The following is a 12,250-nucleotide window of genomic DNA, read 5'->3' on the forward strand; positions in this document are numbered from 1 at the left end:
TTTGTAATAATATCCATAATTCCTATGTAGCCCACACCACATTAGCCCACAGCAGTGAGTCATAGTTTTGAAGTACACCCCACACACTTACACTGCTTCTCACTGCTTTTGATGAGGTTCTGCCAACGTCAGAGTGTGTGCTTTAGAACATTTCCTTTGAAATAGTTGCTAACCCTGCAAGCAGCCTCATGGTAACAGTACTAATGATAGCAATTGCTCAGTATTCTCAGGTCTTATATTATGATCATAAATGAATCAATATTTAGACCATCTGCACTACATAAATAATTTTGTACATTATGTCAACCTTGGCCAATGCAATTTCCTGCATCCACCCTTCAGCGAGAAACAAGCTGATACATCACTGTGAGGCACGTGCTCTCCATGGTCCATCCCTTCTAAAACATAAAAATTACAATCCTTTTTGGACAAAAAGAAAAGTGTCTGGGACCAGGGGATCAAGCGGTTCATACTAGAAAAGTCCTCCTGACCAACTCCTGAGTGTTCAGTATTGAAATTCCATCACCATTACATCAACAGACAGTGATGTGATGGGAATAAAGCAAAAGCAGGGCAGACTATGTGTTATCTGGCGCACTGATGAGTCACCACAGTCTTTCACTACACCTAACACAACCCAACCTTCAAGAGTGAAACGGTGAATTGTTATACTGAACAGATTAGTGATGACTAATGTCTTTATATAGCCACAGAATGCTTATGAAACAGCACAGCTTGTTTTATTGCCACTCGATACAGGTTTTTACTTTATTTCTCTTTTGAGTAGTTAAGTTCTTATAGGTGGTTGTGTATGTAATCAGGTGCACTGCTTTGTGTTAGAGTTTTGATACTTTCAAACTGATCCTTAGTCTGACAACAGATACAGAATATCGACTAGATATGCAGATAAACTTGTGCACCATCCCTTCACTATTTTCCATCCCAGTCAGTGACACCCATAATCAAACTAGAAGGGCACTCTGAGAAAAGACATGTTCTATCTCACCAAGTTAACGCAGTGGGAAGTTTCTCGGTCGGGAAAAACATTTCCAATTATTGTGACACATGAACAAATGCAGCAGGGCCAGCAGTTTTTTCTGTAATCCTGTTGACGGACAAACAAACTCACAGACAGACACACTGAGCCGAAAACATATCCTCCTTGGTGGAGGTAATTACAAATAGTTGATGTGTAAGATGTGAAATTACAGATAGATGATGTATCTGATGTGATATGACACAGGATATTGTATCCTGGCAATGACTGCAGAGCAGAATTATTGTAGCTCTTATCCCTGGTGGCAAACTGGCTGATGACAGAGAGATGAGAACATGAGGGGGAAGAATAGAAGATGAATGGAGAGAAGGCAGCCAACTGCATGGTTTGATTGGATTGGGACTATTTCCGGAGCTCGAGTTATTTCTGTAGATATCACTTTTGTGCAGGGGGCATACAGTGCTATTTAGCATTGGACAGGGGACATCTATCACATGGAAGAAATGCAACGTTTTGCTCCAGTTACATAATAATAATAATAATTAATGGGATCGGCTCCAGCCCCCGCGACCGACAGGGACAAGCAGTTGAAGATGAATGAATGAATTAATTAATTGTGATGACAATCATTGGTGCTACATTCTAGTGTTTATTAATGATCTTTATTCTTTAATTGATTTCCCAGTGGAAATCAATTAAAGAATTAAGATCATGTGGTATCAATATACCACACAACACCAACCTACTGATGATCTCACAGGCTTGTCCATTCATTTGTGTGGAGCACCACACTAAAATTAGCGTGTGCAGACCCACCAAACCTTCCCTAGTGGACTATTCTGATACCAAGTGTCCACCAAGTCAGCACAAGGAGCAGCTGGTTGACAGCAAGGCTATGGAAGGAGGCTAGGACACCAAACAAAGATAGCGGCACTTCGGTGGTATGACACATGCGCAGTGGAACTGGAGCTGTGCTGTTGGAGGGTTTCAGCAGATGTTGCTGGAATTAAAGTGATGGTTTCCGCTCAGGTGCTCTTTGGGTGCACTTGGGCCATTTCTTCTTCTCTTCCTATAGTGTGCTACCTATTGAGCCTCATGGCAATTGCAGACCAGATTTTACTACTACATAAAGTGCTGAAATTCTTCTTTGGTGACGTAGCCTCTTTTTTTCATCTTGGTTGTTAGAACAGGGTGCTACACTTGTGCACATAGAACTCAAGTGATAAAGTATGACCCATTTCTATTTTACACAGGCCGCACACCCTTACAGACTCTACAGGCTTACAGGTAACTAACTTCATTAACAACATAAATGGGACTTTGGTCCATGTATAAATGGCCGCAAACAACAAACACCTCCACCTCTAACTGTCTTTGAGATTGATGGAAACTGAGAAAGACAGCACACGCCACTATTTCTACCAAATGTATAGAAACTGTGTAACTGTATCAGTCTGAATAATTTCTAATCTTCCTGGCATGAAGCTATACTAAGAGGACCAGCCACACATCCTGTCACAGACACAAATAAACAACTGATGTGATGCATTCAATTTAGCACACCAAGACACACAGGACGCAATCCATCTCCCTTATCACCAGTGGCAGGAAGTGGGCCAGCCGAAAGAAAATAACTTAGACATTTAAGATAAACATTAACTCAAATAACTTTGTTCAGTTTCAGGTAATAGGCATACTCATTTTTTTGGCAGAAGTTACTGTACCAAATCAGTGTTCACAACACTCAACAGAGGAAGATGAAAGTGATATTGATACTTCCATTCAGCTCCTGGTAATTCAGCAAACAACACTGCATCCCAAAAAGTTGCAGCAATAAAGCCATCAGATTGAGCTCTTTAACATAATTACCACTGAATTTGCAAGGTCTGAAACATTAATAACCGACGTTAAAGCGTTTGGAACTGGAGCAGCAAGCATTTCAGCTATTGTTACATGTTTGTTTGTTTGAATATTTCACCTTGATGTGAAATATGTAATTTACCAAGTCAAATATTTTATTTACAGACAGTCAGTGATGCATTGTGGAGTACAATACTTGATTCAAAGGGACTCTACTGAACACAGACAGAAGGTATTAATCATTTGGATAAGATACACTGGAGATCTAAATTTATTATTATTATTAATACTTGATTTATTCTGAAATACTGTTATTTTTTACTGTTCTGAATGTGATAGAATAGCTGGTGTGGCTACACCACTGCTGTACTACCATGTTTTGTTTTTTAAATAACGAAGGCACTTCAACAACAACCTTTATTTTGTGAAAAAAGACAGTGAGCAAAATTAGAGAACACTTTCAGATACCTCCAAGTTATTGGTGTTAATCTGGCACAAACATCCACGTAAAACAAGTGCAAAAGAGGACAGGATTATGCAGAATCGGTTCAACACTGCAGCTGGAGTTTCTCGCCAGTTCAGTGCAGAGCAGGGCAAGGATCTGTGGTTCGGGTTTGGGGGGATGTTTTCTGCAGCAGGAGTTGGTCTTCTTGTTCAGCTACATGGCAGGGTGAATGCAAATGTTTATGTGAACCTCCTTCAGCAACATGCAATACCTTCACTGCAATTTTCTCCCTATCAGATCGCAGTTTTCATGCAAGACAATGCCACATCACACCACAAAACAGGTTAAGGAGTTCCTTGAAACTAAGTCCAGATCTAAACCCAATAGAGAATCTCTGGGAAATCCTTGGCTAAGAAATCCACTACGGTTACCAAACTGTGGAAGAGACTGTAAGAAGAATGGACCAAGATCAAACCAAAGAAGTGTGAGAAACTGGTGATGTCCTGTGGGCGTAGATGTGCTACAGTCATTCAAAGCAAAGGTCACTACACTTCCTGTTCATTTTTCAATCCTATAGCCTGAAGAAAACATTGTTTAAATCTACTCTTCTGACACAGTGGTTACTGTTGTCTAATTTTGCTCACTGTTTTTTCACAAAAAAAGGTTATAAAGTGTCTTGATTATTTAAAAACATCACTCTTGTACAGCAGTGGTATAGCTGACATTCTATCAAAATCTGAACAATAAAAAATAACAATATTTCGGAATAAGTAGTAGTATTAATAATTTGTTCTCTAATTTTGATCTCTCTCTCTCTCTCTCTCTCTCTCTCTCTCTATATATATATATATATATATATAGAGAGAGAGAGATAAATAGGCCAGTTAGTATTTTTTGTTGTCTAACAGACAGATAGTGTTCAGCTTATTTTGCATTGTAGACTCTTGCAGAGACGGAGTCAGAGATACAGAACAACAGTCATTTAAACCAATCAAGACTAAAAACATTTGAGCATTCATTATCTTTCTCTCAGACCCAGAGATGTGCATAAATACAGCCCTGCTTCTGCTCCTGAAAGTAGAGCTGCAAGTACGCTGATCCATTTTGTATTCCGTCCAATGGCTGTGCGTGTGCGTAAGTGCCATTTCCACAGAGAAGTGCGTAAGTGTGCGTCAGTGACTCATCACAGTATCGCCACAACAACTGTGGGGGTGTTGACCTCACAATGATGTCAGTGTTGCCACGGAGACAGCAGAGCGGGGGAGGGGCTTAGATAAAGATGAGGAAAGGGAGAGGGCCAGGTGACAGTGAGAGAGAGACACATGGGGCTGAGCAAGGAAAAATCCTTGACTTGTGTGTGTGTTTTACTTTCACACAGTGACGTACAGTGTGTATCCAGCTGCAAGGTTAATAATCGAATATGCTGTAGAGGTACAGAAAGGATTAAAGAAGTAGTCCTTAAAGTTTAGAGTTCAAGCTCAAGATTATGTTTGATATCGTGTGTGTGTGTGTGTGTGTGTGTGTGCTGTACTCACCATCGGAGCATAACTGGTCCCGTGTGCACAGTTTTCTCTCAAACAGGCAACCTGAAGTAGAATGACAAAAAGGGAGCCAACAGGTGCTCAGAGTAAACATCTTTCACAGCAATTTCCATGGCAACAACAGCTTTAACTCACATTAAGAGGATTGAAATGAGACACAGTTACATGAACTCAACCATGACTTACTCCTTGTAATGAGCTTCAAATGTACTACACGTGCACCCTGTCTTTCATGTTTAAACGCTACCATTGTCAAAGCTAACCTACACTGCACTTATCATTCATAAGACTTTCATATAATTGCACAAGGACATTTTAAAAGCCCCCTCAATCCTCATTGGTGTCATTCATTAACATAAAAACCAGCAACTTATGAAAACCTTGAAATACAAAATCATCTTATTTTCACTTCGACAATTTTGCTGCTGCACAGACAACCTCAACATGTACTACATGTCAAACATCAGTTGTTTCGACACATGTATTTGATAAGCTTGACTGTAGATAAAACTCTGTTCTGCATTTTGTGGAAGTTAAAATCTCGTTTTGTTTTGTTAGTATTTTGGGGCTTTGGGCATGGTTATGCTGATTTGTTAAGTGGTTTGTAATTGAACAGTGTTTTCAGCAGTATCTTTGGTTAGTTCCTTTGCATTTCATTTTTAGCTATTCCTCCAATTCTTATTTTAGGGAGGTGAGTAAGACCTTGGGGAGTAATTGCAACGTGGGAAACAGCAGGTGGCTGACGATAGATAGGGACGTAACACAGCAGAATATGCATGACTTATTTGAGGTGTCTTTCTCTTTTACGTCACAGCTCAAGACGCTGCTTCCCACGAGAAAATCTCTTTTTGTCCCTGTTTGCAACAAGAATAAATGGTATGAAATCTCTGTAGAGTATGTAAGGAAATGACAGATGTATTATTCCAAATTAAATGTGGAATGGGTGGATATTTAAATGGTATATTTTTGTGTTCTAATATTCTAGAATTTAGGCATATATTTTTCATATTTTTACGGTAGTTGTTGTTTTATTTTCTATATTATTAGTAATGTTTTTGATGTATGGTTTGTTTTTTATAGATGGAGAGTCTGGTGTGGAGGATATATATCCTGCACCAGAAAAAAAACTCATTAAATCTCAGTTAATTAATTGACTGTTGCAGGACTTTATTTTTTTTTTATTTTGATTTCTATTGAATATGTTTGAACATGGAAAGGGAAGATTGAGAACTATTTCTTTTACCTTTAGATGAAGTGACGCAGAAACAAACAGCAGTTTTAGTGACTCACCTCTACTTTCTTTAAAGACACACACACACACACACACACACACACACACACACACACACACACACACACACACACACACACACACACACACACACACACACACACACACACACACACACACACACACACACACACACACAGACAGACACCTAGAGTGTCTAGAATGTCTAGATGCCGTTTGCAAAAACAACATGCCCATTATCCCAAAGACATGGGCTCTACAATCTGTGGATGGTTAATTTAACCTCCATGTGTAGCTAAAATAATTGTTTCTGAATAATTTCAACACACAGGGATTTGGAGATGGGCTGACACAATGTTGACAAGATGTTGTGCCAATCTGAGTCATCAAGCACTAATTGGTTGTAGAGAAAAGAACATCTGGTAGTGTTGGGCCAATAAAGCATTGAGCTAAAACAAAGAAAGAAATGTCACGTGATTTTATTCGATCCTTTTTAATTTCCTGTACACTCTGATTTGGTAAATGCAAATTTGATGAAGTAGTTAACATTACATTACAAGCATCCTCCCAAGACCAACAGGCAGGCTGACAGCAACAACAATGATTGTTTTTGTGAGAACAATTATATTCATTCAAAACAGAAAAATGTGCACCATAGCACGGTGAAATTGAATAAACGTTCCAATGAATTTCATAAGGTTGGTGAGGAATTTAAGGGGTAACCTGACTTATTATATATGTTTGTCATAACAGAACATCCGCCCTTAAGGAAACGACTGGCTGCAGGTAGTCAGCTCTAACATAAACATCATAGATGTGTGAGGACGGAAAGTCAGACATATGGATGGATAGCTAATCAAATGAACAGATGGATAGATGCATGAAAGAATAGAGATGGAAGCAAAGAGACGCTAATGGATGAATAGACAAAGGGAAGCAACTGGTTTCTCTCCATGGTGCTGAAATCTCAGATGCTCGGAGGATGGCTTCCTACTGAGCTGCCCATTGTTCATTGTTTTTCCTTCATAGTGCTATTTTAATCTATCCTTGGTTTTCTCAAACATGTATGATTATTAATGGCAAACAGAACAGAAATGCCAGCATTCTACCAGCATTTCATGTACAAATTGTGCTTGTTTTTACAAATTGTATACATTGCAAGTGTGTCCATGGCGTCCAAAATTATAGTTTTAACAAAATGACAATACATCAGACACATTTGACAGTCATTGGAAATATGTCGTTCAAATTTTTCTAGTACAATGAACTCAATTAGATGGCTGAAATAAAATGAAATAAATTGTTTCTAAATATATTAATGCATTACATTTGGATGACTGGACTAATATGATAATTCTGAAATAAAACCATGCTAACTTTTTGTTTTTGTCAGAGAAAATGACGTTTGACCTTTCAGTCTGAATCACTCACTGAATCCACCCCATACTTCACAAATCTGCACCTACAGCTGTCAGAGAGACAGCAAACAAAAAAAACTTGGGGGAAAAAGCAATACAGCCTATCTTTTGAGAAAGCCCTATAAGGGGGTGTAACAATTAATTTATTGCATCATTGTATCAATCACAAATTATGCCAAATGAATTAATGCACCGACCTACGGGAAGGAAAAAAAAAATCACCAGCTCTCATCAATATGAATTAGTCAAGCTGAAACCACTACTGCTGCCGCTGTCAAAAATAATAATATGATAACAGCTTTCACTGCTTGTTTCATAGCCATTTCAATTTGACTTCATTTGTTTCCTTTATATATTTTTGTTCAATGTAGAATACATGCAAATGCAAGCGTGTACAATTTAGTGACAACTTTATTTTTCTTCATAAACATAATTCTGCTTTTCTCTACTTTTTGTTATCATGTAGGCCTGCAGTATATTAGTCTTAGTCATGTCTCCCCAACAACTGAATTTAGTGGCTTTCCTACTGCATACTCCCTTCTCTGCAGAAAAGTCTACATTTGATAACATAAAGCCAATTACCCTGTAAGGAGTGTTAGTGGCATGACATGACTCTCCAACGAAAAGAAATAAAACACTTACTAGACTCAGATTTTCTCTTCCTTATCACTCTTTGCATCCCCCATCTCCTCTCTGCCTCTGTGTAATCTCATCGGCTTCTACATTTAACCACAAAGCCCATCTATACAGCAAATCATTTACAGTTCATTTTAGAAGAATGACACAAAATACATATATCCCTAAATGTAGTCTCTGTTGAATTAGAGCAGGACCGTGATAGCGCAGGCACAGGGGAGAAAGTATCCCACAGTCAGATGCGATCACCGTGAAGTCATCAGCAAAAGATACACCGTGTACCTGTGGGGATATTACCGGGACAGGGACGTGGTTTTATGACAGTCAATCTCTTACCATATTTATCCGAGATTCCTGGTTGGCACAGCACGGTCAAAAGGAGCAGAGCTCGCCATGGCTTCATGTGTTGCATGATCCCCTGAAGCCTCCCAGCAGCGGAGGAGGAGATGCAAAAAAAAAAAAAAGGAAAGATGCGGAGTCCCTTTGCTTAGGCACCTCTTTTAAATCCCCATCATTTTCAAACGAGCCGCAGCCAGCGTCGACAGCTCACATTGCACCCCCAGAGTCCATGTGACGGAAAAATAGAAATAAATAGCCTTTAAAAAAAACAACCCAACTAGTTCCTCGCAGTGAAAAGGCGGGGCGTGATGGTGGGGAGGAGGATGTGAACGGCTGCTGAAAATAACGTAGAATCGGAAGAAGCAGGGAGCTCTCCGAGACAGGGAATCGACCCGCAGCTACGTCATCACGGCTCCGACACACGGAGATGGAGAGGGAGATGGATGAGCGTTCAGTTTTATATTCCACCTATCAGACGACATGCATTCATTATTCATAAACGTGCGAGCGTGCACACAGAACGTGGGGGAACGCATCGCACAGCTTACAGGTGTGCACGGGTTAGGCTAAGTCTCATATCTTAATCAAAGGTTTAAAGGGTCCCATACAATGTTCATTTCAGGATCATATTTTAATTTTGGGTTTCTACAAGAATATGTTTGCATGCCTTAATGTTCAGAAACACAGTCTTTTTCTCACACTGGCCGTCTGGATATACCTGTGTTCACCCTCTGTCTGAAACGCTCCATTTTAGAGCCTGTCTCTTTTAGCCCCCATCCCAAAAAAGCCCAGTCTGCTCTGATTGGTCAGTGCTTTCACGTCTTACGCATCTGCGCTGTCTGCATCTCTGCACCGTTATTGCAGCCAGGGAATGACTGGAACAGCACCGCAGAGATACTTTCTACCTATATATCGTATAGTTGTGACATCACAACTGTAAGTCCTTCTGACGGCTCTTTTGAAGACAGTTCCTGAAAAGGCGCTGTGTGCATTTCTCTAAATTTCTCTATAAGTGTTTGCTAGTTTCACAGCACTTATGTAGTAACCTGCTTTATAATAAAAAAAAGACAGACATCGAAGTCCCACTTTTTACAATATGGGACCTTTAGGATAATATTATTATCATGTTGTCTGTTTTTTGTAAATGAAGACACTGGTTTTAAGCTTATATTACATTTTTTAAAAGCTTGACAGCTGTCATAGATATTTTAGGATTTGCCTCAGATTTATTGTTCTATATTTGGCATCATGAAAACGTGTTGTTTGTTTGGTGATGACACAAAGTTGTGCTAACCTTTTTATTTAATGAACCTCAATGGTCCAACCCCCCACCTCCATTAGATTAATGAAAGGAAGGATGGAGCCATCTCAAAGGGCCATGCTCTTTAAAATCATTGCTATTGTCATTGTACATATTTGTCTCTCAATCTAGGAATCGACAAATTTAAGTTGCAATACTTTATTATGTATCTTAATTAATCCCTTTTGACTGGAACTGCACTGAATATGACAGTGAGCCACTTCTATTGAGGAAGTGGTGTCACAGCACTTCATGTTGTCTAGTTGTCCTCTTGCTCCCTCTTGTGTTCATCGAAACACACATTTTATACTGAAGTACCATGCTGTAGCTTACTGTATATCCATTCATAAAATATTCAATAATGAATGACAATATCTACTTACATGTTGAGTGTATTTCTTATTTTGGTAAAGCATATAGTTTTAACGGCGACAAGTGGAATAGGCTGCAATGGCCAAACCTTTCATGCCCTAAGCTTTTCCAGGACTAGTTTAGCATATTTTAGCTCATATGTGTATGTTATTTGATTTAAATATATCTTATACACATTCACATGATGTCCTTTCCCTGTATTAAAATGTTCAGCAATCTCTACTACCTATATACCCTAATTGGGTTTTTCTCTACTCAGTTATGGAATTTAGGAGGGTATACATATAACTACCACTAGTACTAATAATAATAACAATAACTAAAGCTGCAAGCAGCAATGAACATGACCTCACACCTGGTGCATGTCAGGGGAGCTGGTTTAAAAGTTTAAAGTTTAAAAAAGTTCAAAAAAAATCTTTCCCCATGTAACTTTTGTTGGTAAAGAAGATAGTTCTCCACATTTACCAGCATTACTAGTTATAATATAAAATATGTGCTAATGAAACACTTGATGACATGACATCATCTATGTGTTTTAGAGAGGGAATACATTTTGGACTGAAATTTCAGAAAATAAAGTCTGAAAGAATCTGTCTCCATATACCTGCTCTGAAAGAAGACACTTCTCCATATTAACCAATGCTACTAGTTATGATATAGAATATGTGCACATAGGGGGCTTAGCTAAAACTAAATACACCACCCTGTTTATTGCTCTGATTGGTCATAGTCGGTCGTAGTGTTTCCCAATTGCGTGCAGTGGTATTGTGAACTGCATGAAGTGGGGCTGCCCCTTAAGTTGGCAAGGTTTATTGATTATTCCCAGAGCCTATGTCTTGACGATGTGTATCTGGATTTCCAGGCTAATTTATGAGCTGAAATATGTGCAAAATGAAACACTTAATTTTAGGACATCATCTGTGCATTTTAGAGAGTTGATACATTTGTAGCAGACCAAAAATTGTAGAAAATACAGCCTGAAAGAATGTGTGTGTCCCTGTAACTTTAGCTAGGAAAAAAGAAACTTCTCCATTTTTACTAACGTTATGAGTTATGATCTAAAACAAGACCTGAAACAACACCTACATTCTTAATTGTTTCACCCTGATCAAGAAGCACGGGAGTAGGCCTCGTAATGTTTTACATAACAGTAAAACATTTAATGTAACATTACTTAGGGATAGACATCTTAGGCAAAAGCATAATTTGGTCATTTGGTTCCTTCCTTAACATGTCTTCTTTCAGACTAGTGGAATGAAAACATCCAAAACACACATTTGGGTGTTTATTTTACTACATACCTATTTTTACTAAATTCACCAAGAGTTAGCATTCGATAATGCCTCATTTGCATATTCAAGCTGCAAGCATACAATTTAGACTTGTGATACAAAAAAAAGCTTTGTCTTAATGTAAGTAATCAACTGAGGAGGTTTCATGTTGATGCCGTTTCCCTATTCATCTTTGTTTTGAAATGCTTTCAAATGGTCAGTTTAGCTGTTTGTATTTTGTATTTTCGAATGAAACAGTATAATTTTACAGACAGAAGTCTGGGGGGCAACTAGACCATGATAAGACAGGAAGTAGCCTCTCTATCTAGTGTGACTCATGCATCACATGGTTTGATTTGATGCCTGCTGCTCGCTATTTACATTGTGTTGTTGCTGGCTTTTGATATCATATCTCTCCTAAGATATACTTAAATAGATCTGGAACACGTTTCCTCGTAAAATATGTCTATAAAGATGTTCTGGTTTCCATGTTACACTCTTGAATGCAATCATCGATATGCAGGCATGTGTACATACACACACACACACACACACACACACACACACACACACACACACACACACACACAAACACACACACACACTGCCTATCCCGCTGTCTGCCTCTCTACTTTATTCTCATCTGTTTGCCCTTGTGTCACTTGTGTGACCGCTCAACTCAATGGCATGTGTGTATGCATGTTTGGTCAGTTGCCGGGCAACTCGACTTCAGTGTTAATGAAGGATGAAACCAACTGAACCCTCTTCACCTATACACACTATTTAAAGCATAATAAAACATTAAAGGATTTTCACCAT

At 38.8% G+C, this 12,250-nt stretch overlaps 1 protein-coding gene across 1 annotated transcript in view; it reads right to left on the reverse strand.

The window, feature by feature from the left end:
• The window catches only part of ptprna (protein tyrosine phosphatase receptor type Na), a gene marked incomplete at its 3' end in the record, with an annotated part of 22,563 nt that extends 13,960 nt beyond the window's left edge, over nt 1–8,603 (reverse strand). The window contains exons 1-2 of the mRNA XM_083921925.1: nt 8,486–8,603; nt 4,838–4,888 (exon numbers count right to left, since the gene is read on the reverse strand). Coding sequence (XP_083778051.1) covers nt 4,838–4,888; nt 8,486–8,561 — 127 coding nt within the window. The 5' untranslated portion in view covers nt 8,562–8,603. The remainder of the gene's footprint in view (nt 1–4,837; nt 4,889–8,485) is intronic.
• Between the last annotated feature and the right edge of the window lie 3,647 nt (nt 8,604–12,250).

The sequence above is a fragment of the Echiichthys vipera genome, assembly GCF_963691815.1.
Source record: "Echiichthys vipera genome assembly, chromosome: 10".
Taxonomy (NCBI): domain Eukaryota; kingdom Metazoa; phylum Chordata; class Actinopteri; order Perciformes; family Trachinidae; genus Echiichthys; species Echiichthys vipera.